The sequence below is a fragment of the Halichoeres trimaculatus genome, unplaced genomic scaffold (assembly GCF_033239565.1).
Source record: "Halichoeres trimaculatus isolate MK-OKI-2021-1 unplaced genomic scaffold, fHalTri1.1 fHalTri1_scaffold_2, whole genome shotgun sequence".
Classification (NCBI taxonomy): Eukaryota; Metazoa; Chordata; class Actinopteri; order Labriformes; family Labridae; genus Halichoeres; species Halichoeres trimaculatus.
In genome coordinates, this window is record NW_027437180.1 from 18711517 (window position 1) to 18737405 (window position 25889).

At 41.6% G+C, this 25889-nt stretch overlaps 1 protein-coding gene across 1 annotated transcript; it reads right to left on the reverse strand.

Annotated features, from left to right (window-relative positions):
- nacc1b (nucleus accumbens associated 1, BEN and BTB (POZ) domain containing b) lies at positions 1–24729 on the reverse strand. The gene is given in 9 exon segments (XM_074686169.1): positions 1–6355; positions 7242–7339; positions 7588–7885; positions 8972–9443; positions 13211–13435; positions 15183–15425; positions 15801–15951; positions 24527–24552; positions 24554–24729. Coding segments are annotated over 9 exon segments (1917 nt in total). The 5' UTR covers positions 24623–24729; the 3' UTR covers positions 1–6020.
- Positions 24730–25889: the final 1160 nt, after the last annotated feature.

Here is a 25889-nt window from a genome sequence, read left to right on the forward strand (position 1 = left end):
AACGACACCCACCCTCCCTCCTCCTCCTCCTCCTCCTCCTCCCTCCTCCTCCTTCTCCTCACAGCTCAAGTCTGGGATGATTGTAATTATTTCTTTAACCCCACTTGGTCACTTGGTTCAGTCGGGTCATTTGTCGCGGCATGATTGGCCGCGTCTGTTGCATGGACGATCTGATTCGTCTGCCGCAGGGATCGGGGGGGAAATGGGGACAGATAGATCTTTTCTTAATCAATAGTCTGATTATTTAAAGGTGCAGTACACACAAAATCACATCACATTGTCCCAGGAGAGGGGGCTGGGCTGAACACAAACACACACACACACACACACACACACACGCACACACACACACACGCACACACACACACACACACACACACACACACACACACACACACACACACACACACACACACACACACACACACACACACACACACACACACACACACACAGAAGCTGTGGTGTGTCTGGTCAGACGTACCTACACCCACTTATTTGCATATTTGCATTCAAATGACTAACATACACAAACACACACACACACACTCACACACACCAGCAGTGACATATTTGGCAGCTCCATCTGTTGTTGCAGACAGTACACACACGCACACACACACACTCTCACAGGGATGTAGATATATGGGTGAGAGTTTGGCAGGGATTTATTTTGCATCCTATGAAGAAAATGGAGTAGACAAATGAAGCAGCAGCGGTTGAAAAAAAAAATTGATGGTTTACGTAATGGAGCAGCAAGGGACCAACGCTATTTAGTTCTTTCCTGTGAGTGTGTGTGCGTGTGTGAGAGAGAGAGAGAGAGAGGAAAGAGAGAGACAGGGGTGAGGCAGGGGAGAAAGACAGTAATGTATACATAAAAAAGAGACCAGGCAGAGAAGGATGTAAACAAAGGAATCAGATACACAGAAGGAGAGCCAAAAGGCGAAGACTGGGAGAAGAATGACAATTTAGGGGAAGACAGAGGGGACATTTCAGTGTCCTGGCTGCAGTTTTTACACTGTCCCGTGAAGAGATTCAGTGACAAGTTATTTAAGGAGGTTGGAAAATAAAAGTCAGAAAAGAAAATCTGATTTTTCACTGAGATGATTTTCAAAAACACAACCACACATCCAGAAATCAGCTGAGCCATGATGAGCAACATGGCTGCCATATGTCTGCAGCTCTGATACAGTAAAGACGCACAGACCTACAGACACACAGACGCACAGACTCAGAGCTGTGGGTATAGATGTGTGACTCTGCAGATGTGTGTGTGTGTGTGTGTGTGTGTGTGTGTGTGTGTGTGTGTGTGCGTGTGAGGCAGAGGAGGCAGACAAAAACAAACAGCCACTCATCTCAACCTCTGCGCACATACCACCCACTCACACACACACTTACACACACAGACCTTGCAAAGCTGAGCACCCAAACCACCCACACACACAGTGACAGACATGCGCAGTCCTCCCGTTAAGCCAGACACACACGTATGCAGCTCATAGATCGAGACACAGCAGCAGCAGCAGCAGACTCAGCCTGGCATAGGCATGCGCATTACACACACACACACACACACACACACACACACACACACACACACACACACACACACACACACACACACACACACACACACACACACACTGTACCGCTGTCTGAAGCTCTTTCCAGTGAGGAAGCAAACATTAACATGCCATAAATGGAGATAGAGGGAAGGGAGTGGGCTGCATACATACATTAATATGCACACAGACAAATTCACACACACGCACACATGCATTAAAAATACACCCACGCATTATACACCCCCCCCTCACACACACACAAAACCTCTACAAACAGCTCTCAAAAACCCACCCTGCAACAAAAAAAGCACACACAAAACACACACTTGTGTACACACCACTATGCATGCATGCATTCACACCAAATCATCCAAGCGTCCCAGCCACCCCCCTCCTCACCCCTCTCCCTCCCCTCCCTCATTCATCCCTCCTCTCTGGGGAGGTTCACACTGTCCTCTTCTTCCCTCTCTATCTTTACCGCATTTTTTTCTCATTTAAGGCGTCGGTTTTTAAACAAAGCATTGGAATAAAAAAAGATTTGAAACAAAAACAGAAATGTGCAAACTGTCTCCCCCCGCCTCCCCCACAATCCCTTTCCCTTTTCTCTTTCTTTATCCTTCTTGCTTCTTCTTGCCTCTGTTCTCACTTATGAACTTGGTTAAGTCTCCACGGATCGTTCCATGTGCCTCAGAAAAGTGTGAGGTGAAGAGTGTGTTCATAACGAACAGCCCTGACTCACTTTCCACCCTTTCCTGACGTTAGGACCATAGCGTGCTCATTTCAGGACCAAGAATTCTTTGACTCATAGCCTAAGAATAAAAAACGTGATATACTTGTAAATATATAAAAACGTAAACATCTTTCACAGCTGGGCTGTAATAATCGGACATTTTTCTTAATAACACTGTTTTACAAAACGGGTTCAGTTAACGAAGCCTTAGACGGCTTTTTTTGGTTCTTCTCCAGGTTTGATTCAATGATTCGATTCTGTGCAGCAACATTTCTGACAACAGTCTCCACACCTTGAGTGTGTGTGTGTGAGTATGTGTGTGTATGTCAAAACAGCAATAAGATACAAACAGTGACACACACACTTCATTACAGCAGCTACTGCCAATTTCTGATACCGTAGCAGAGATAAGGTCCCGCAGGTTATTTCTGACTTAATCAGCGGAAAAAACAAAAAAAAACAAAAAACAAAACAGGTAAAATATAAAGATAAGCTTGAAAGACCAGTTCAACTGTTCTTTTTTTGTTTTGATTGATTTTTTTTTTTTTTTAACAACACAGCAATTCAAAGATACGAGTCCTCACTTGTTTGTGTTCGAACATGTTAGTCCAGATTATCAGATGCTAAAAAAACGCCATACCCAATACCACAAGTCCTGACAGATAAGAAAAGCCAACACATCATGGGGACAGTGACACAGAGCCAGACCAATATGAGACCATAACGACTTTAAAACTGGGAAAATAGATATCCAAAGCAGCGTCTACATACAGGCAATCTCGTTTGTGGTTATAATGAATGTAACAACTAAATTAGTCTCCAAATCAATTAATTAATCTCCAAATTAATCATTAGGTGTATTTCTTTTGACCATAAATAGAACTAGTCTGCTGCCCCCTAAAGTCCATTTTTTTACTTCATTTCCATAAACACCAACTGTGACCTCCAGAGTTCACATTTTCTATAAACTCCACCAAACCAATATCTTGAGCCTCACCTCTGTTGATCACTTTTCATTTTGATTTTCTTTTTTAACTCAATAGCAAAGGTTGAAGTTGGATGTTCGAATATTAAATCTAAACTCTGGACACAAGTCTGCAGAGTCTTTTTTTTAATCAGTTCCTGATCTTAACAAGAACAAAGTCTGTTTCCAAAGAGAAACTGAAATCATGAAGACTATTTTAAACCTCTTAAAAAATAGCTGATGGTTTAAAAAACATTTCTCACCATCAAACGTTACACAATGAGTCAAGCTGGATCAGTGAAAACAGCTTATTTGGCATAAATTAGAACAGAGTGTATTTATGTGTTAATGATGGTACCAGCAAACAAATTACGTCTGGGTCCTAAGGTCATGCTGTAGTAACATTAGTAACATTAACATATTTTACAACTGACAAACTATTATGTTGCACTTTTTGACATTTAATTTATTAACAGTTGGCTACCTTTGCTTCACCTGTCCCACTTTGATGTTGTAAAAAATGACTTCATACTGACTGTCTGGGACCGATTTCAGATTAAAAGCCGACAGTCAGAGTAAAACTTTAATCTAGTGTAACAGGGATTTGAATCTCCATTAGAAAAAGATGAGGCCCAGATCTACTGAAGAGCAAAAAGTCATTGTCACTAGATGAAAAAGTTTGCCTGAAGCCCTAATATTCAAGCTCAAACCGAACAAAAGGAAGTGGCCCTCCCCGCGGTTTAGCTGATCAGTGTGTTCAGAAGCATTGTGGAATCTGGAGGTCAAATTTCCTTCAGAGGCAAGTTCTAGCTCTGTGCTTTCTTTTTTTTCCTGCACAGCTAATATTCAGCCACGCAAGTTAGTATCAAAGGGGAATATGACAGTGATTTGACTTTTGGGGTTGTTTCTATGCCAACATCTTTCTGTGGTTTCCATTATTTATCAGCTTTCTTTACATAATTACCTCACAGAAAACTTGACTGTCAAAGCCATAAAGAAAACTTTTAGCCAAAGTTTCTCCTCAGAAAACACAAACTGCATTAAAGGTGAGTATTCACATGTGACAAACTGCAGCCTCTCTGCTCTGCTTTGGTGCGATACCCCTTTAATTCCCACGTTGCTCTGCTGTACTGTAGCTGATGCGGCTGACAGCGCCCAAATGCGTATTAGCGTGTCTGTGTGCTCACCGCAGTGATGGGTGAATGAATCCACTGAGCGTGTGTGTGAAAAAAAGCAGTCTGGCCTCCCTGCTCCCTCCCTGCTGCAGTACACACACCATTCAAACACACACCTACACATATACACACAGAGCTGTATTCCTTTTTTGCGATGTAGCGATGCCTGAATTAGCACCTTTGTCCATGCCAGGAGAGCGCGCAGCCAAGCAACAGAGCCCGAGGAAACTTGTGCTGCTTTCTGGCCTGACTGTGAGAAGTCTAAGAGGACACAATTTAAACATGAGCAGAGAAACAAAAGAACATGACTGCTGCATCTCCGCGCACACACACACAGACACACACAGACACACACACACACACACACACACAAAACTCTTTCTTAAACTCACTGGCAGGAACTTGCTTTTGGAATATCTCTCTACTTTCCTTTAGATGACTGAAAAATCACTTGATAGACAGGGATATAAATTGGAATTCAGCTAATATTTTTTCTCTTTTTGTGCATTTTTAAATAAAAAAATCACCCTCTTCTCTTTCTGATAAAAACATAGTTCGATTGTACTCATACCGCAGGAAAAAACAGTGCATTTATCACGCGCAAACTCTTTGACAATCATCCACAAAATGTTTCCTCTCCCTCAGGAGCCTTGGCAAAAATCACACACAAAAAAATTTAAATTTAAACACAAAAACAGTCAAAGAAAATGGTCTTTTTAACATTAATGGGTAAAATAGGATAGGGAAAGTTTTAGTCAAGCAAATCTTTGATCTGCTGATACACCGACAGTCATATCTCACCAGCGTTTCTATAAGAGCTGGTAGGTCCGTTTCCCAGCATGTTCAGCACAAAGTTAAAGGGCAGAGGTCGAGGAGCTCATAAACCATGCCGATATACATATCAATATTCATCTCAGCCCCTAACCTTGTCAACCCAGCGCTAGAAGACCAAGAACAGCTAAACAAACAAACACCGAAGGAGCTTCTGTAAAAGCTCCCTCGCTGACGCTGTGGTCCAGATGCTTCGCCACGCATACATTCAATATCAAAAACAACAGTGTTACCGGAGTTTGATGAAGGAAACATCACTTTCTCCAAACAGGATCACCCCCACCCACCCACCCCTCCCCTGGGAATGTCTGTGAATGATTATGGAAAAGGGGCATTGGTGACAATACACACTTTCAAAAACATAAAAAAATAAAGGCTGAAACAATCAGGTTTGAAAGGTTGCAGAGGAACGAACAGGTCGAGGGGGGGACTGATGTCAACCTTCTTCCTCTGCTACCTTTCACGTTGGCTTTCTTTCTCTCTCCGACAGGAAAAGCAAGGAGGAACGACCAGAAGCGGGGTGTTTAGGGCCGTTGAGAGAGACAGAAAAAGTAGGAAGGAAAGCAGAACAGAGTGACAAAAAAGAGGTGTAGAAGAAGAAACAGATCCCCAAACACACAGTGGCGTCACGTGGGGAGGAGCGTCAACTGTCAACACGACTACCGCTCCTTTCTCATCATCCCCCTGGAGAAACGCCACCCCTCCCTTCATCACTATGTCCATCTGTCCATTCATCTATCTGTCCGTTCACTCACTCAAAACAAAGTGCTGCCGTCTCCTCCCACCCCTTGGAGGGTGTCTGCTTGCACAGATCCACCTCCAGCTTCGTTATTGTTGGCGGCTGCCGCTGCCACAGCTGCGACGGCTTCCAAGGAGGCAGGGTCGAAGCCTTGCTCCGCCCCCAGCCCATCGGCCTCCATCTTGACACTGTCAGCCAGGAAGGCGGAATAGGCATCGCTGTCGGCCATCAACAGTTTGAGCTTGGGGATCCAGCTTTTGCGGACGACGCGGCGGGCGTTGGTGCACATGTCGGCAGCGATTGCGTTCATCTCACTCTCCTTGAAGCTCGGCGCAAAGTTCTGGCAGTAAACTGGGAGGGAGATAAGCGGTAAGCAGAGAGGAAAAAAATAAACAACAAGACACACAAGGAAAAACACAAAGGTAAAGATTTGATGAGGAACCTACACAAGCTTGATCAGGGTCATTTATGTGGAGCCCATTTGCTAAAAGATCTGCTCTTCTTTATGTGTCTTAAAATCAAGCAGAGGCATGTCTGCATTCACACGTCGATGGAGGCGCACACAGGTCTGTTTTTTTTCATCACCTTTTCCAGGAACTGTCTTTTTGAAATGGCTGCTTTGAGCTTCTTGAGTCTGACCTGTGTGCAGGGTGATGACCTGTCAGCCAGGTGACGCTCTGGCTCAGCTACGTGGCCAAATTACTTATTAGTTGAGTAAAAACAGGTTCGCAGTGCTCTGTTTCAGCTCTACTATGCCTGTCAACCTGTCTCAGGGTCACTTAAATTAGTAAGCTATACATCTGCAATTAGGCTGTCTTCATGTCATATCAGTCCAAAAACAGAAAACAAAGAAAAACAAAAGAAGAATGCTGTCTGATTCAACTTCAGTAAACAACCCACATGATTCTAAAATAGCTACATCTTGATGCTGATTTATAAGCAGTCTGAATTCTTGCTGTAGTCGTTCATTCAGCTGAATAAAACAAGCAAAAAACAACTTAGGGTGTCAGTGAGATTCCTGTGGAAAAGCTTCACCTACATTTCTTGCTTCTAGTCAAAAAACTCAACCCCAACACTTAGCAGCAATGGCTTCTTTGCTTTTGCATGAACTTTTTGTCTTGTTTTTAGTCGAAAAACACCAAAAATTCAGTGCATTTTTGCAAGCAGGAAGCCCCAAATATCTCTAACTCACTGCAGTTAAAGAATTTAACAGGTACAGAATTACAGAAAGACTCACATTTGACAGCATGCAGCACTCTGTTGTCCAGAGGTTTGCGGCTGGGGTCGTTGGTTGAGGAGCGGATGCCAGTTCCACAGCTGTTAGCCAGAGTGCTCCTGAGCAAGAAAAACACACATTGAGCACACACATACAGAAAAGTATTCAGATAGAGGACTGAAAAGTGAAATCAGAAACTTCTTTTTTAAATCCTTGATTTCAAAGCTATAACAGGATGATTTAGCCAGCATGCAGTTGTGGTTGTAGACAGGTTTAAATCAGATTTTACAAAATAAATTCTTTGCTGCAGGATCTACCCCCCAAACAAGCCCATATGCTTTGTGAATAAATCGTGCTGAACTCTAACCTGTCAAAGAAAGCAGCCAGCAGGCGTCGCAGAAGCACTTTGTGGCGGGTACCGGCGCTGACGTGGCAGTTCATGAGCTGAGCGCGGGAGATAAACACCGAGGTGCCGCTCACCAGCTCCAGCTTCTCAGCAGGGTCACCCTCGTCATACAGTTTCGGGTGACAGCGGTTGCCAATCTGGCTGATGAGCTCAGCTGGAAGCGATGCCAAATCTTGCCTGGACCGGGCCCCTCGGCCTCCTCGTCCTCCACCTGAGTCCGGGGCCAAGTCTGGAAGAGCCTCGACCCGCTCTCCAACCACTAAGGAAAGAATGATGGAGTCCTTTTAGATTTTTACTTAATTCAAGATAAGAAACCACTGGATGGTGAGGAAATGTTGCAAAACTGCATGAAGAAAACGTAAGATGTAACAAAATGTTTGTTACATCTTACGCACATCTAACGTTCATACAACTGTAAGTGCTTTTCAACCAAAAGCACCAGAGACTTACATTCAAGGAACTTCTCCTCAAGGAACAAAAGAATTATTTGGACCCATTGTCTGCGTTGAATGTTGTGCAAACCCAGCCAGTGAAGAATGAAGAAGTAATAAAAAAAAACAGCACTTCACCACCAGACCAACAGAAGGCAGTAAGAAAGATGGCGGGTGAAATAAGAACACCTCCGGCACTTAGTCAAAAACATTCAGGAGTGTTGGCCCTTTCAGCATCTGAATTGAGGCTATGGTTCAAATGCAGTTCCTCACAAGTACCCTGGGGGTAGTTCCTGCTGTGGAAAAGCTCTGAATATCAATCAAAACCTGTCTGTGACAAAAACAAGCACTGCTTTTCTAATTTCAAGATCTGCTAAATGTACTCTTAAGATGCTAAAGCATGTTCTGTGTCCTACTGTGGTATGAATTGAAATGAGTAAACCTCAAAATCTGGGGTTTAAATATAATATTTTCTTTAAAGGCTCCCAAACTCTTGGCCCACAACCTCTAAGCTAAGGTTTAAGTTTTAGACACTGCAGGAATATCTGATACCTTAACTTCTCATGATTCTGTTTAGCAGATTTTCAAAAACATTTTTTGTGAATACTGAATAACTTCAACTCAAAATGAATATTTAATTTAACAACTATCAAATCGTTCCCTATATTAGATAAATTATAAACAAACCACAAGCTCCACGAAGGAAGCTTCACTTTTCCCTGGTTTCTGAATTTAGAACATTTTATTCTCCCACACATCCTAAGAAGTTTCTGGATAAACAAACTTTACAAGGCTGCTTCGTCTGAACACACCGCAGTCAGAGTTACAGATCAGAAGACAAAAAAACTTCAGATTCACATGAAACACAGTGAACTTGAGCTGAACTTTTCCTCTGGAGTGAGGTGAGAGCTTACCTGCTGCTCCTGCGTTCAGCATGCTGTACATGGTGTACATGTTGCAGATCTGTCTGTACTGCTCCTCCGCACTGTCTTCTGCTATTTCATCCTCTTCTTCATCTTCGTGGTAACTGATTGGAGAGTCGCTGGTGTACATGCTCAGCGTGCCTGGACTGGTGCCTTCAGGGGTTCCGCCACTGTTGTTGTTATTGTTGTTATGGTTACTGTTGATTATGGCACCTCCTGCTGGATTAGCACCGACGACTCCGCTGCCCATCATGGTAGCGTTGGCTGCAGGGCCGCGAGTAGAGGCATCTTGGGTAGTATTGTTGGAGGAGGACGAAGAAGAAGATGATGAAGAGTAGCGTGCAGTCTTCCTCATCCCACCTCCCCCACCCCCTCCAGACCCCCCTCCACTGTCACGGTTTCCTCCCTCCCACAGCCGCTTCGCCACTGGGGTGCAGACCACTGAGTATGGAGATCCCTCCTGCTGAGGAGGAGAAACACTGTTACTCATCTTCACCACAAAAGAATTAAAACAATGTTAATTTAACAATAACATAAAGTTGATTATAACTTACGTGGCAGCTACAGAGAAATAACGTACATTTACTTTTGGGATGGAAGCTTGAATCTGATTTTCATATCTATTTTCAAACAAAGTTTCCAAAAGTGACACTAGCTTCCAGGATAAATTTTCATTCATTTTTCCATGAAAGTGACAACATCATAACCACGCATAGGTTCAGATACAAGACAAAATAAAATCATCATTTTTTTAAACCTAACTTTGATAAATGTATTACACTGCCTGGCTAAAAAACGTTGCCACCTGTATGTAGGTACGAGCCTCCAATTGGATTATTACTGCATTTAGCCGGCAACAAGTTATCTAACCCCAACTGGTGCAATGAGTTGTTCTCATTTTTCAAACAACCATGTCAAAAGACGCATTCCGTAGTCGTGGAAAAGATGTTAGTCTGTTTGAGAAGGGTCAAATCATTGGCATGCATCAAGCAGAGAAAACATCCAAGAAGATTGCAGAAAATACCAAAATTGGGTTAAAAATTGTCCAGTTGATAATAAAAACTGGAAGGATAGACCCAAAGTCTCTAAGGAAGAATGTGGACGGAAAAAAAACCTGAATGATCGTGATCGGCGATCAGTGAAACGCTTGGTGAAATCAAATCAAAGAAAAACAACAGCAGAACTCAGGGCTATGTTTAATAGCAAGGTAAGAGCATTTCCACACGCACAATGCAAAGGGAACTCAAGGGATTGTGACTGAACAGTTGTACAGCCAGAAGAAAACCACTAATCAGTGAGGCTAACCAGAAAAAAATGCTTTCATATGCTAGGGAGCATAAAGATTGGACTCAGGGGCAATGGAAGAAGGTCATGTGGTCTGATGGGTCCAGATTGACCCTGCTTCAGAGTGATGGGTGTATCAGGGTAAGAAGAGAGGCAAATGAAGTGATGCACCCATCATGCCTGGTCCCTTCTGTGCAGGTCAGGTCAGTTGGTCAGGTCTTAGGTTCAGCAACAGTCTGTGCTCAAAGAATGAGGTCAGCTGACTACGCGAATATACTGAATGACCAGGTTAGTCCATTAATGGATTTTATTTTCCCTGATGGCAATGCCATATTCCAAGATGACAATGCCAGGATTCATCAGGCTCAAAATTGTGAAAGAGTGGTTCAGGAAGCACGAGACATCGTTTTCACACATGGGTTGGCCACCAGATAGTCCGGACCTTAACCCCACTGAGAATCTTTGGGATGTGCTGGAGAAGGCTTTTGGCGAGGCAGTGTATTTGTTTTTTATATTCCACCTAAGTGTCTTAACTTCCATTCTACATTGCCCAGATATAGAAGAAGTTTAACAGGGATTCTACCCTACTCCCTGCAATGAAGCCCGAAACATTCCTATCAAAGCCAGCAAGCAGCTTCAAATAACTTCCAAGTGCTGAAAACTTGGTACACGCTACAGACACAATACACTTGAAAAACAGACAAAAGCATCAGCCAGAAAAGAGGTTAGTTTGATACTTCTGAAATAAGCCCAACAAGTCTTTCTGTCTGACTTGATGTTTTACAGTACCATCCTGTGATGAATTTGTTACACAAGCCTGTCACTAAAAAATTGGTATCACCAAACCTTGTATCTTTATGCACCCAAACCAACTAATTCCATCAAAGCTTTGACAAAATTTAATTATTTAATTTCCTCAAAATGCCATTGCCAAATGTGTATAGCTGGAAGCTAACCTCCAGGGTTATGATCTGAGGCACGTTTGGAATGAATGAGGCAGAAGCTGCTGACAGGTTTCACTCACACTCACCCTGATACTGCACTCATTGAAACACTTTGAAATCATGTAAATACATGACCCTAGAGTGTTATCAGAGAACATAAAAAGAGCTTGTAACTCTAATTTTTTGAATTTTTTTTATTTTTTCAAGTAAAGTTTTAGAAGTGACTTATAATAGTTCTTTGCCCCATAAAGGGTTGATAAAACTCTTGGTGCTGTTGAGGACAATGTTTCCAAAGATGCACATTTAAAATGGCAGTCAACAGATTGTTGTTTTGCTCCACTTTGCATCTTTTGGACTTTAAAGCAATGTAAACAGCCATGTTGCCGTCTGTTCCCCAAACTTCAGAAAATTGTCATACAGCCTACATTATGTAGCTTAATGTGTAAGTGTGTATGCTGGCATCACTCGCACATAATTATTGCATCAATTTATCTGCTTTACATATCAGAGGAAAACTTCATTTCTGTTGGAATGATAATTAGCCTTTTAGCTTTTAATGGCTGATACCCACATTATACTAATGATAATAATACGGTGAATTATTAGTTTTAATACTTAAACAAGAATATAAACCTATGATCTTTACTGTGCCCCAAGTTTTAACTGATCTAAGGTAAACTGCAAAAGAAGAAAGAATATCAAAAGAAAACAGAATGAAATTCTAAAAAAGCTGAAAAAAGAAACATTAATGTCCACTGATTTACAGTGTTATTAAGAAGATGGTTGAAAAGACTGTTTGTGAAACATTTGTGATTTTTCAATGTTGTGTGGAGTTTCATGTTGTTTTATGTGTTAGCAATTTTATATGGCTGCTCACCTTAATGGCCGTCACTTGAAGGTAGGGTTAAATTTTAAAAATTACTTAAAAAGTGTCATTTCTTTGATTATAGAGAAACAAAATCAGAGAAATCAGTGGACCTGACGCTTATTTCAGCTACACAATGGTCTAAACCAGAAACTGTGATGCTGATCTCACCACTCTGAAGTGTAGCCTCTCCCTCGCTGCCACAAACACACTGATATGCAGATTACCACCTGACATCACATGATAACTATTTTTGAGCAGCAAACAGATGCTTTCCTCAGATTTTCTTTTCCCACATCTTCCTTCATCTTGATTTTATACTGCACGACTCACTTGTTTGTACAAAGATTTGAAATCGTCTGTTTGGATGTCCTGCAGTAACATTAGTTATTTAAAGTTATTGTTTAAAGTTATATGGCTTTAGTTTCTACTTTGTATCTCACTTACATCTGTTAAAAACTCAGATGTAGTGGTTTATTTTTTCTGACTTAACAATGCTTCAAAATAAAACTTGTGAAAAGCAAAAGGGCAAAAATTTGAATGAAGTTGAATGGATAAAATCATTGCATTGCTTTTCAAGTGTTTGCATTAAGATGCAGTTAACCCTCAGAAATAAAGTGAGAAAGCTCCATCAAAACATCCACAGCCACGGCTCATTAGTGGAGGTTATATGAGAAACACAGAAACATACAGGCTTTCACCATCATCTTAAACTCTTATGATTTGGTTCACTGCACACAGTTTCAAAAAGATCTCTGACCTCCAGAACAATATATTTTCCTTCATGTATAAGTTTTGGAACTGTCTGTGCCATATTTTGAAATAACCTTCAGGTTTTGCTTTGCCAGAAATATGGATGTACAGTGTTTAGAAAACTATTCAGATGCTGTTACAAAATGTTCTTTTTGTGTGGCAACTTAGAGTGAGTTTTCCTTGAGAATTCATCAAAGCCTTTTCAAATCCCAAACTCAAAGAGGCACTTACTCAGATGACATTAATGGATGATAATTTAAATCATTTCAGACCACTCCACATTATTCACCGTTAGAAAGACACAAAAAAAATCTAAATGCTGTTAAATGACTCTTCAATGCAGCATTTGTCTTGTTTCAAGATGACTAGAGGAAGAAGACCTACCTGCTGCTGCTGCTGAGATGTGGGCTGAGGTGTGGAGGCTGGCTGCTCTGTCTTCACCTTTGACACCAGAGGGAGGGGCGTCAGACAGGAGGCAGGTCTTCCGGCTGCTGTGGCGACACCGCTTACTCCGCCCCCTCCCACTGTTTGGGTGACAGGGCTCTGAGGCTCAGATGTTGGGGTCTCTTCAGTATGGAGACCCTGGGAGTCACAGCTTGGAGATGAGACCTGGATGTAAGGTGAAAGACAGAGGGTCACTAGGTTGATTGTCATTTTGCTAATATTGGATTTGAAAATGATAATGAACAACGGACTCTTTGTCCTCTCTTAAATCTATTTTAAAGACACAATCTTATATATTTTTATGCTCTTTTTCTGGAGATCTGAGCTGAGCGTGTTTTAATTGCCAAAACGCTGCTTTTATTTTATTCTTCACTTTTTTTTTAACAGTATCATGGACAGCATCTTAAATCCTTTACCTTTTGTTTTTTTTTTAATCATTTTTGTTGCTTCTATTTTATAGATGTTTGCTTTCCTTTATTTGGTGGTGGTTCTTGGCCTTTTATATTTCTATATTTTACCTCACATTTCTCTTTTACCTCTCTTTTACTTCTTGTCTCTTATTTCTTTTTACTGTTTGTTTTTGTGTAGAGCACTAGCGCTATAAATATTAGGGCTGAACGATTTTGGAAAATAATCTAATTGCGATTTTTTTGGACCGATATTGCGATTGCAATTTAGTGTGCAATTTTATTTATTTATTTATTTATTCATACATAAATATTTTTATTTATCTATTTATTTATTTTGGGGGCTGGGGGGTAGCTTTTGCATTATTTACTAAAAACAATTAATAAAATCATTCTATATCATTCTATACTATGAAGGCCAGGCCTACATGTTATGATGGTATAAAATAGACTGAAGCATGAATTGATACGAATAATATATCTTAATTTAACTATAACAATCACAGTAGAATATTGACTGATTTATTTAACTTCAAGCCCTGTAGACATGTAATATTTTTGCCAGAAAAAGCAGCATTTTGACTTTTGCTGGTTATAAGGAAGAAGGAGCACAAGTTACTATATCCCCTCCAGGTTTGTGTGCATTAAACTTCTTTTAAATTTTCGTAGACTGCGATTTTAAAATTGCACTTGGTTACATTGCAATGTTGGTTGAAATTCCATTAATTGTTCAGCCCTAATAAATATAGTTTATTATAATAATAATTTTTGTTGTTATTGTTATGTTGACCCCTGTATGTAAAACATATCTTCAGTTCCCATTCTTGCCAATACAAAGTTGAAACAGTGACACACACTGATGACAGTTTCCTGAAATGTTAAAACTGATCATCAAATCTAAAACAGGTTACACCAAACAACACAGAGGACATGTATTACTTGTCTTTACACTTATTCTTAGAGCTGGAAGAATTTTAGTGTCTAATATAAGTTCCCAATAATTCCTGGTGTAATGCCAGATTGTCTGTTGAAGCAGCTAGATGCCAAAACGCCCCCGTGTCTGATGGCCAGTATTTTAAGACTGGCAAGAATTGTAACACATCCTGTAGTAGTAAACACTGAAGACTAAATACTAAAAAACAGAGGGAGGTGTTAAGGGCAGCTCTCAGGGAAATCAGTTTCTCTCATTAATATGCAGATTTATGCAGCAAGGCTCTCCGAATCTAATAACATCATCTGCTTCTATAGAGGGAACCTGTAGTCAAAATTATTCTGAATCACAAAAACGTATCTACAAACACAAACAGCTCCATGGCAAAACAATGCCACACATAAAATCACATTGACACACACAGATGCAGTGACAGGAGATGTTAAGAAAGGGTAATAAACAACTCAGTGTCACTTTCAAGCATTAATACAAAGTATTTCAGGTATTTTTTCAGTAGACATCTTTTGATAACTTTTTAGATGCACATTGTTTGCTCTATCATCAGCAGGGTTACCTTGAGGAAAAACTCTGTGCCTTTCTCCATGATCTGTTGGATTTGGAGGAAGCCGGCGGTGTACATGAGAAGGAACTGGTCCCCTACGTTCATGCTGAGGCGTCCTGTGTAGCAGAAGGCCAGGATCTGCTGGAAGCTCTGCGGCTGCACGGCCGGGGGCAGCTCCACTACTGAGCTCTTCCCCCCGGCATTAAACAGATCCCGGAAGTAGGAGCTGCTGGCTGCCAGCACGGCACGATGAGCCTGAGGGGTAAACAGGGGTAAACGGGAAAGGTAAGACAAGTGCTGAGGGATACAGCCATGAAAGGTGGAGGTGGAGGCCAAAAATACACTGAATCTGGATCTCTAACCATACTTTCATTACATGATTCAGTGTTTTTTTATTCAGAATTTATAACTGATGGACTGATTGGTCAGTGGCCCCACGCGAAATAGTATGATTTTTTTAATAACAGTGGGATTTAACATACAGCCCTGGTTGCATGCAAATGTATCAGTCCACCAACTACTTCAGCACAGCGACCAGAAGACTATATGATGGGCCATTACATTTTCTCATATGATAACTACAAGTTGTCATATTTTGAAGAGGTAAAAGTTCTGAAAAACTTTCAGGACCTTGAAGGCGTGTCCCTTGACGACGACGGAGACATCACAGTAGAGGCCCTGCAGCCGCTGCTCATTCAGACACTCCAGGATGTTGTTGCCAAAGTTAGGGATCGCCATCTGCAGCGTCTGAGCCATAACGCTCTGCCCAGCACCACAGGGTCTGCAGGAAACAGAGAGCATGAGGTGAGATAAGAGATCACAGGACTGACACCGCTGAAAAGTCAAGGAGAGGAGTAGCTAAGACGTGGGATGGGAGAACGTAAAGAAAAGAGAGACAGATGACTGGGGGATGCTAGGATGGAGAGATATCAGATAGGGGAGGTGGAAAGGAGGGCGAGATAAGGAGGCCAAAGAGGGAAAAAAGGAGACAATAAAAGAATGATGAGGCAAGTATAATAAAGTAATGCAAACATGACAGGAATTAGGAGGGAAAAACTTCAAATAGAAGAATCAGGGTGAGTAAAATCTATGATGATTAATAAATTAAAGTATTTGGTAAACAACTTTAGTTCAAAAGTCGAACTTCCAAATGAAAGAGAATATTGGGCCACCAGCGACAGTTATATAAGCCATCTTTCTCTTTTTTTAAACCTTGTTTCATTACATCTAATTCACAGTTAATAAACTATTTGGTGGTTTTTGGCCTACTTTGTTATTTTCTCATTTCTCCATCTCAGTCAAAACACAGCCACTTACATAACTCGTCTATTTCACTCGTCTTCGTCACAAAGAAGCGCGTGATCAAAAGTGGAGGAAACTGTCAAACTCATGACGTCAATTAAATGAAGTCTCACACAGGTTGAAAGCATCTCTTTTTAGTGGACGTTTTATTTCTGTTTATAAATGCACCAAATATACATGGAAGAAGTGATAAGAAAGTACGATGTATCAGAGAAGGGAAAAAAAAAAAGTATCTCACTGATCTACTAAGCGAAAACATTCTAAACGAGATCATGACCTCCGAGTGATTGATGGTGTACAAGCTTAGAGGACACGCTAAGTTATTGGGCCAGAAGCTGATTCTAAGTGGATGATGCAGGGCTCTCAGCCTGGCTTCAACCCAAAACAACCACTAATAGGAAACAATATGATAGTGATGATGCGCCTTGTTCTTCCTCTGGGAGGAAGACTCAAAGATGAGTCCCGGTAACCTCTGCAGCAGGCTGCTACATGACCTCGAGCTCATCTTGTGAACACTGAAGAACGTGCCCCGATGCAGGAGCCAAGCAGCTAAAGGTTACAGAGGGGGCAGGTCTACAGAAGTCTCCTCATTCCTCTCTAAACTTTGATCAAACTACTGCAGAAACTAAAGCAATGCTGGTGTTAGGCTGAACTAATGATCGGACAAACTCAGACCATGGCCAGGAATGCTACCTCATCAATACACCTGAAGACTCTTGGCAAGACCCAGTGAAGGTATTTGGTTTATTGAGGGAAAACCAAGAAAAACGACTAAGTGGCAAGAGTATTGAAAAACACAAAGGCATTAGACTACAACAGTTACATCTACAAAAGTGAAGACAGAGCATGAAGCAAACACACAACATAGGATGGGAAGTCTTCTTGCTTCTTTTCCACCATAAAGTATGAAATTACCTTTTCAGACCCAAGCAGTTTGTCAAACCAGTATGGCTGGGACAATATACTGTTCTCATGATTTGATTCTATTATGATTTTTGGGGAGCCGATTCAAATTAAATTGCGATTTGTACATTTGTGACTTTTAGTTTGCCTTTTTTAACATCAGACTATGTGAAAAAGTTAATTAATGATGATAATGTCTTCAGACTTTAACAGGAGCCATATTTTCCCAGAAAGTGCCCATCACGTGAGCCAGAGAGAAACGTTTCACCCTCCGCTGGAGAAAAGTAGTATCGTTTTTCCAATTCAGTTTATAAACAAAGACTGAAATGAAGAATTTAAATCCCGATTTTGATATTGTCAAACAATAAAAAACATTGATTTTTGTTTTTTTCTCCCACCCCTACAAACAAGGCTGTAAATGTGTTTTTAACATAGACTGTATATAGAGTGGACAGCGTGGCTCCGCCATTTATCATTGTACGGTTTTGAAGCCAAAATGCCCAGTCACAGGCGCAGCCATTGGCAGCAATTGTAGCCAGAGTTTGCGCAGTAGAGACGATGAGGAATTCTGGGAGAAGCTGAGTGGAGCTGGGTGATAAAAATGATAATATTTTTTTTTCTTTCGGGAGTCTAATCACTTCTTGACTCTACCTCCTGACATATTTTACAATCCCTGAAAAAAATACATGAGAACGGCAGCTGTCAATCATCGTTAAACACTACGTAGGGCCTCGTTTTTAACTTTGTATAACTAATGAAAACAAAACTTTTCGAAAAAAGAGGACTTGAATACAAGACAGTCAAATGATATCTTCAAATCACCACAACAATCCGACATGAGAAACATTTCTACGAGGAGTATTACTTTTTTAAAGTTTGACCACAGCCCATCTGGAATGGCTGGAAAGCCGAATTTTTTAACCTATACTGCAGCCAGCCACCAGGGGGAGCAGTTTTTTGTGGAGACCTCACTTTGAGCCGCGCAAGCGGACATCCATTTTTTTTTACAGTCTATGGTTTTGAATGCTTAAAAAGTTTTTTTTTTTTTTGGCTTAGTATGTTTGTGTGTGATTTCTGGTTGTTCTGTCAGTGTCTGTCTGTCTGTTAGTGGACTCAGCAGATCGGCAGAACAAGCACAACATGGTAGTTTGTGACGATCGTAACAACGGTACTGTTATCCTGTTGAATATGCGCTCGAGGCAGAGTGTGACGTCAGCGTTTCCACTGAAAAGGCCGGCTTACTGTTTAAACAGTAACGGTGTCGGGAACGTTTCAGAAAAATCCCACTCTGGAGGCCGTTTTCGAACGTTTGCGTTTTAGGTTGGCGGAAACGCTGTTTCCTTGTAAAGGCGAGCCTGAAACGCAACAAAACTTTTCTGTTTCACCCTAAAACCGTTGTTGTGTAAACAGCCCCTTAACAAGACCATGTACAACTATGACCCTCATCTGAACGCACCTCCTTCAGTATTACATGTTAAACTGTCATGTAGTAAATAAAATACCGTACAAGTAAGACAAAAAGAGTGCAGAGCTAAATGCTGAGTAAGAATCCTTGCTCTGTAATATTTCGGGTGTTTTGCCCTAAGCAAAAGAAACAAGGCAGGGTGATCAAAGCTTGGGGCTCTGAAATGTTTCCCCTCATAGAAAATTATATAGCAGCTTGTAAAGAGGGGAATGAAAACAGCCAGGATTCTTTCTGACAAGTTGAGGATGTCAGGGTGTTAATTTTGTTAAACCCTCCTGATTGGCTTTTGTAAATGTCACAATGGGGAAATGAACAACTTCTCACTGTGGGCCACATCGCCAGAGGCAGCCATCCTCTGCCTGGCTCTGACTGCGGAAAAGGACAGAAAATGGTGTTCTGCACCAACAACAGGGTTCACTTTAAACATAGACATGAGAAATGTTCTCAGCTGAACAGGTCCTGCATCATATAAAAACCAGAGGTGATAGATAAAGGCCAGAGTGGTGTGAATTAACTCCCCTGGAGGCCAGTTGAAGCCGGAGTTATGAGCAGACCTTGGTGGTTGTGGTCTGCCTCTCCAACATGTCATGAACCTGGGAGATCTTAATGTGATGACCCAATTGTTTCAAAAAAACATTTCGTCTGTAACCAGCGCTCGAAGCATAGCTTGTTTACATTCCCTACAGCTGAAAGGAGGAGGGGGGACGGAGCGTACTAGCGCTGCGCGGAAGGACACATGACCAGTTAGTTAGGTCCGGATAAATGTTTATATTTCCGAAGACTTAATGCACTTAAAAAGTATTTCATGTAGCGTACTCTTAAACTGTGGTATTACTTTTTGATTTTAGTTCTTGTAGGCAGAGAAAATAGCCTTTGAATTTGGAACGGTATTTCCATGTTAGCGCCCATTTCCTCGTCACCATCGATTACAGTTTGTGTCTTACCGAGGGAGAGGAGACAACTTTCTACTGTATCTAATGTCCTTAGTGGTCACATAGAGCTCATACGACCCCACTTCAAAAAAACTGAACAATCCCTTTAAGATGTTGCTGTTTTTTTTAGTAAATGGACCATTCTTAGCCTTTTAAAAACAAATTCTGGGATCTCTACATGTGTGAATGCGTGGCTGTTTGAAAATTTACACAATAAGTATGGACATCCAGCATTGTTATTTTATGTCCAAATTCCAAATATGGAAAAGCATAATACCTTCTCTTTGAAGATTTAGGGTTATGATTCCTCCAAATGTTGTTGATAAGCTTTGGCGGAACAAAGCCATCCACTGAGACGCCATTCTCCCTGCTTGTGACCATTTTGACCCCGGAAAAAGCCAACAGGCATAACTACTTTACCCACATCAACAAAAGCTAAAAGGATGATAGTTAAAATTCTGCTCCGGTTTATGACCACAATCCTAACAGTGTGGCTTTTAGATCCTTTTATAAGCTACAACAAACACAACATGTGATCATCAAGAAGGGCTTTTTCAACATGTATCATCTAAACACCTAGGCATGACAAATGACGATGTCTCAAGTTGAAAATCAAAACATTACTACTTTGAAATAGTTTTTTATAGATCATGAATAAAAATGTACAGAATCTTGTTCTGGTGGCTGACTTAGATGAGGCAGATTTCTAAGAAGAAGGCTTAACTGAGCATCTATAACTCTTCACAAAGCACACTACTCCTGGCATTTACTCCCTTTAAATAATAAAACAATGTAAGAGCTTTTGGAGGTGCACATTTCCTCTATAGCCAACATTTAAAGACAGTGTTTGTGTTCAGGAGCTTCCAGGTGTGAATGTGGAGCCAGGGGCTGTAGTATGCATGCTCAGCAAAACCTTCCCTGGTTGATAAATAAAGGCTGAAAAAAAAGCCAGCTTAAGCAGACCTGAGCCCCAGCCTCACACCTACGTAAGGGCACCACTGAGAGTAAAAGGGCCATCAGCATTTCATCATAATTAATTTTTAAGTTTACAACAGCTAATTAATTTTGATAGATAAGCCCATAACAAGCAGGGCAGTGGGCTGAGAGCAAGAGTAAAGCATGTCTATTTACAATCCCAGCGCTGCACTTCGCTCAGTGTTTTCACTCACATTTCAGTGTGAAAAGATGAAAAATTATGGATTAAAAGTTATGTTTAAAAATAAACCCTGGAAATCAGCAGCCCTCAGTGGGGCCGATACTTAAAATTAGCCTCAGGCTTGTATCTTTATGTGCATCAATTGTGTAAACTGCCTCTATAATGTTATTAAGCTTAATTAATTGGGCAGCCAAAACAATTAGATTGCAGGCTGCTTATTGGATTGGGGAGCACTTTGTACAATTTGTTCTGAATAACTAAATAACATTTCAATCATATCTAAACCAGACACGGCTGTGGATGAATTAGCTTCATCTTTAACTCCTTATTTTGTTCAAATCAATAATGTTTTGACAAAACCAAGTCAGCATTCGCTGGTCATTGTCCCTCTTAAATACGTTGATGTGCCTTGAAAGTTTGTGTCGATGCAAAAAAATCAATATGCATTACTTTATCATCATTATCATTCAACTCAAATGCTTCAAGTGTTGTTTTCCATGCATTTTTTTTATCTTTACCAGAGTTTGTTTACATGCATTAATACTCCCATGTGAATTGGTGTGCCATGAACTTTACTGTAATGTAGCTTCTTGTAAAAACAGTTCACAGTTACTACATGTGTTGTTAGTGTAGTTCTTGATTTGTGGGGGGGAGACTATTAAAAAAATACATGACCCCCTTAAATCAGCATCTCCGCAGGTCTTCAGTATGTAGCTTATCAGACTAGTGACCTTTAGTATGCGCTATTGTTTCCTTCAATAATAAAAGATGCTAGAGGCTTTTGATGAGTGCTACTATAGAGTGGACTGCAGACTTTTAAAAGTGTGTTTACTTGACCCCGATGGTCTTAACACCTGTAATTAATGTTACAGCAGTCAATCAAGCTACAGTTCAAGAATCACACAGATCATTTGGCAAAAAAGAAGTGTAAAAAAAATCATCTGTGTAAATGCTTTTATTTAAGTCTGACCCCTATTTTTTGTTTACATTTTTACAATTTAATAGGTGAAAAATATAATTTTGGTAATTTCTGATTTTGGATCACACCTAAGTATTTTAAATCATATCACAAGGATGTATGTTTAAAGTTTAAAGATGTAGGAAATCTGAGCCCTCCCCCAGTCTTTCTACTCTCAGCTTTTTCTCCAATGACTGCAGATAATGTCAATACATTACCCTTAATTTAGAGATCATTTATACAGTTAGACAATGAAGAAATAACCAGTGTTTACAAATAAGTGTGGATGATTCCTATGCCTGTGAGAGATTTGTAAAAACATATCGTGTTAGTGGGTGTTAGTTATACAAACTATAAATATTTTTGGATTTAAGTATCAGATCTGAATTAATTTCCTGACTTTACAGTTGAAATCATGTGTATCATGCTTTAAGAACCTTTTAATGTGCAGATGTCAGAAAAGCTAGGCAGTACTACACAAGCAGTCTTCTTGTTGTAGAGAATCTCAGCACCGCTTCCATTATCTTAGATACAAACGCAATCTTTTTTGTGTGATACTGCATGATTTTTGCCAAAGTTCAAAAAGAAAAGTTTTCCTCTCACATGAGTTAAGTGCATGTCTCATTTGTGTTCAGCTCACTGTGGAGCATAGAGATGTCATTCAAGAGTACCCTATCTGCCACCTTTCACACTTTACAGGTCAGAAGTCACAACAACTTCCAGGAAACATAAAAGGGGAGCTAATTCACACCACTTGACCCTTGCCCTGCAGGGCCCCATGCGCCCCATTATATTCTCTGACTTAATGCTAAACTGCATGCATGTCTGTCTGTCTGTCTGCCTGCATCTCTCTTTCTCTGTCTGTCTTTCTTTTCAAATTCACCTCTAATGAAAAAAAAAAGATTGCCTTTGAACAGAGATAAACCACATGCTCCAGCTAGTATCCAAATACCTCAAGTAACTTCATCACAACAGTTTGCTTGCAGGCGTACAGTCAATCAAAGCAACTGCCTGAATCCCTGCTTACCCAAACTTGTGGTATTAACTTCAATCACTTCATACACATATTCCGTTTCCTGATTAAGGGAGGTTAAAGGTGGCCTATTAGCAAGTAGCAAGCTAAAGCTAAGGCTAGCACTTGCTTTAGTAAAACACGTCAACCTACATACAGTATAAAGCGCTGACGTGCCTTTTATCACATGTAATAAACTCCAGCCTGGTGCAAGTTAAGAAGACGTTCGGCTTAAAAAACACTAACTATCTGCACTCCTGGGCATCAAATTGTGGCTATAAGAGTAGCCTCCCTAGAGCTGAAACTTCAAAACCGAAATGTTATTTATACACATGAATTATACATCAATTAATCTTACATGAAAGTCTAGCGGAGCCGATGTCTCGCCGGAAGACGCCTCGAAAGAGCCCGCCAGCAGCGGGGCAGCAGGGCAGTCAGACCGGGCAGAGCTCTCTGTGCCCCGCCGTGTGCCAGCCTCGATGCCCGGTAGGATTTGGGAGTCCTCGGATGGCCCGGGCCGGTGTGTGCGTGCTCTCAGCGAAGGGTGGGAGGGAGCGGGGCGGGTTGCAACGAAAAAGGGACTAAAAAACGTCTCTGCGTTGTGTGCCAGATTCCCCCTCTAACACGCACACACATTTATCGTCCGAAGAACAGGGGGGACACGAAATCTGACTGCCACAAAAATAGTCCAGGGGATGAAATATTAAGCAGTTCTCCCCGTCTCCCCTCTCTCGCAGTGCCAGTGCGGTGTGATGTCCGTTTACACCGAGTTCCCTCCTCTTCCAACTGCCGAATGGCAGCTACCGAAACGGGACAGACACGCGTTGTTCCCCCCTCCAAAATGTCGCTTATGATATATCACAGCGAATTAATAATTTATTTAGTTTCAACCCGAAATGGGACGAAGGAAGTCACGTAAGCTTTCTTCACTTGTCTAAACTCCGCTTTAAAATCTTTAGGTGTCAAATTTTTTCACCATAGTGGAGCGGAGGGTGATACTGGCCCTCCATCTTTACCCGACATCAACAGGTCATCCCGGGACACAAATGCGCTGCAACTGTGGGCGAGACAGACGGATGGATCCGGCATGGCGAGGCGAGAAGAGAGAGAAGAGGAGGGGAAAAGAAAGTAGGGGGCTGGCTGTAAAATCTTAACCCATTTACCGACAGGACACTTGAACACAAGGTGAATCGACGACTGTCTTGAGTTTTAAAAACGCATGTTTGTTAAGTTTTTCGTCGTTTGTTGGGGGAAAGTTCAGGAATGCGGGATAAAAAAAGAAGAAGCGGAGGACTTGTTAATTCACTCACCGGGGGAGAGGGGGGCAGCCCGCGGCGACGAGTGGGTGAAGCCGGTGAAGTGGTTAAAGTTTGGTCTGTCCCAATGAGCCCATCCCCCATAGTCGCTAGCTCAACTTTACCACCCCATCCCCTTAAAGAAAAACAATAAACAACAATAACTTAAAATCCCCGCAGACAATACATCACCCCTCTGTCCGAATTTAGAAAGGTACCCCTCGCCACACACACACATACACAGGAACAGTTTGGCTCGCGGACAACCGACCGACCTGTCTCAACGGCCGAGCCCGAACCGTTGTCCTCGTTGACCCGCCGTGTTCAACTTACCCCCTCAGCTGTATTCCGCTGGAAAGTGCTTTCAATGGAGGACCAGCGCAGAATGAGCGGTGTAGTGTCTCCCTCCGCCTCGCTACAGGCAGCCATTCATTGTGACTGTATGTATGCCGTGTGTATGTGAACCAGCAGCCGGAGCACGCACACAATTCATGCATACACGTACATACTTGCACGTGCACGCACTCACACATAAAAGGCGAGAAGAGGAGATGAGCGCGGAGCTATCGAGGAGGGGGGACGCAGAGGAGCCAGAGCGGGGATTTTTTTGTAACTCTCCCAGGGATTGCAGACAGATCGCAGAGCTACCGATTGGCTTGACAGAGAGACAGGTAGACAGACAGGTAGAATGGCAGACAGGTGGCGTGGCAGTATGCATTGTCTCTGTATTGTTCTGGTTATTACACTGCACCGTATGTACTGTAATATAGGACATCAGTGCATTAAGATAAGCTGTCTAGACTGTGCTGCTTTTGGGCTAAGGTCAAACTGTAATGTACAGTAAAACCCCTTTTTATTAAACTTATGTGATGATGCATGAGACGGTCTTCAAAAACAATGCCTTGTACAAGGCGAAACAAAGACATACAAGTAAATACTTATAACCAACAAATAAGTGGAAAATGTTAAGTGCAGTTTACCTGTGCAGCAATCACAGACACCTCATTGAACCCTTACTTGTGACCAACAGAAAACTTAAAAAGCAGCCCTGCAAGTGAATTGGATTAACATCTCTAATTCACATTTGGAAAAAAAAAAGGAACTTGGCAAATGCATGATCATTTCTATGAGTAATGCAGAAAAGTTTTCTTTTGTGATAACGCGTGTTTAAGATTAAGACAGAACTAATATAACCCTTTTATTGTTTATGTTGTTTATTTTTGTTTCAGTCCATCTATTAAATGCCAGTAATTGAATACTATGTCAAGAGTTTCTGGTGATAAGTGTAATGCAATAAAATAAGTAAAAAGACTGAAAGTAATCTGATTACATTGAAAGAAGTAACGGGATTACTGTTTAATAGAGCCCCCTCGCCCCTGCAGGCAGGTAGACAGGCAGCGCGTCCCCAGCCGACCCGACTGTCTGAGCCCCACCCACCAGTCCACCCACTCTCTACTCACCGGAGTGTCTTTCCCTCGGGCGGCGGAACCGACCTTCTCCTTATTGACACCCTCACGGACAGTCAAGCTGGTTCGATTCCGCCGTCTGAAGCGCGTGAGAGTGAGTCTAGACTCCGGGCAGGTGAGCCCTCCGGGGCCTCGAGGCGCTGCGCACAGTGAATACTAAACAGGATGAGACTGCATTCAGGCACGGCACTGCGCTCCCCGCTCTCTCTCCCTGTCATGCCAAATACTAT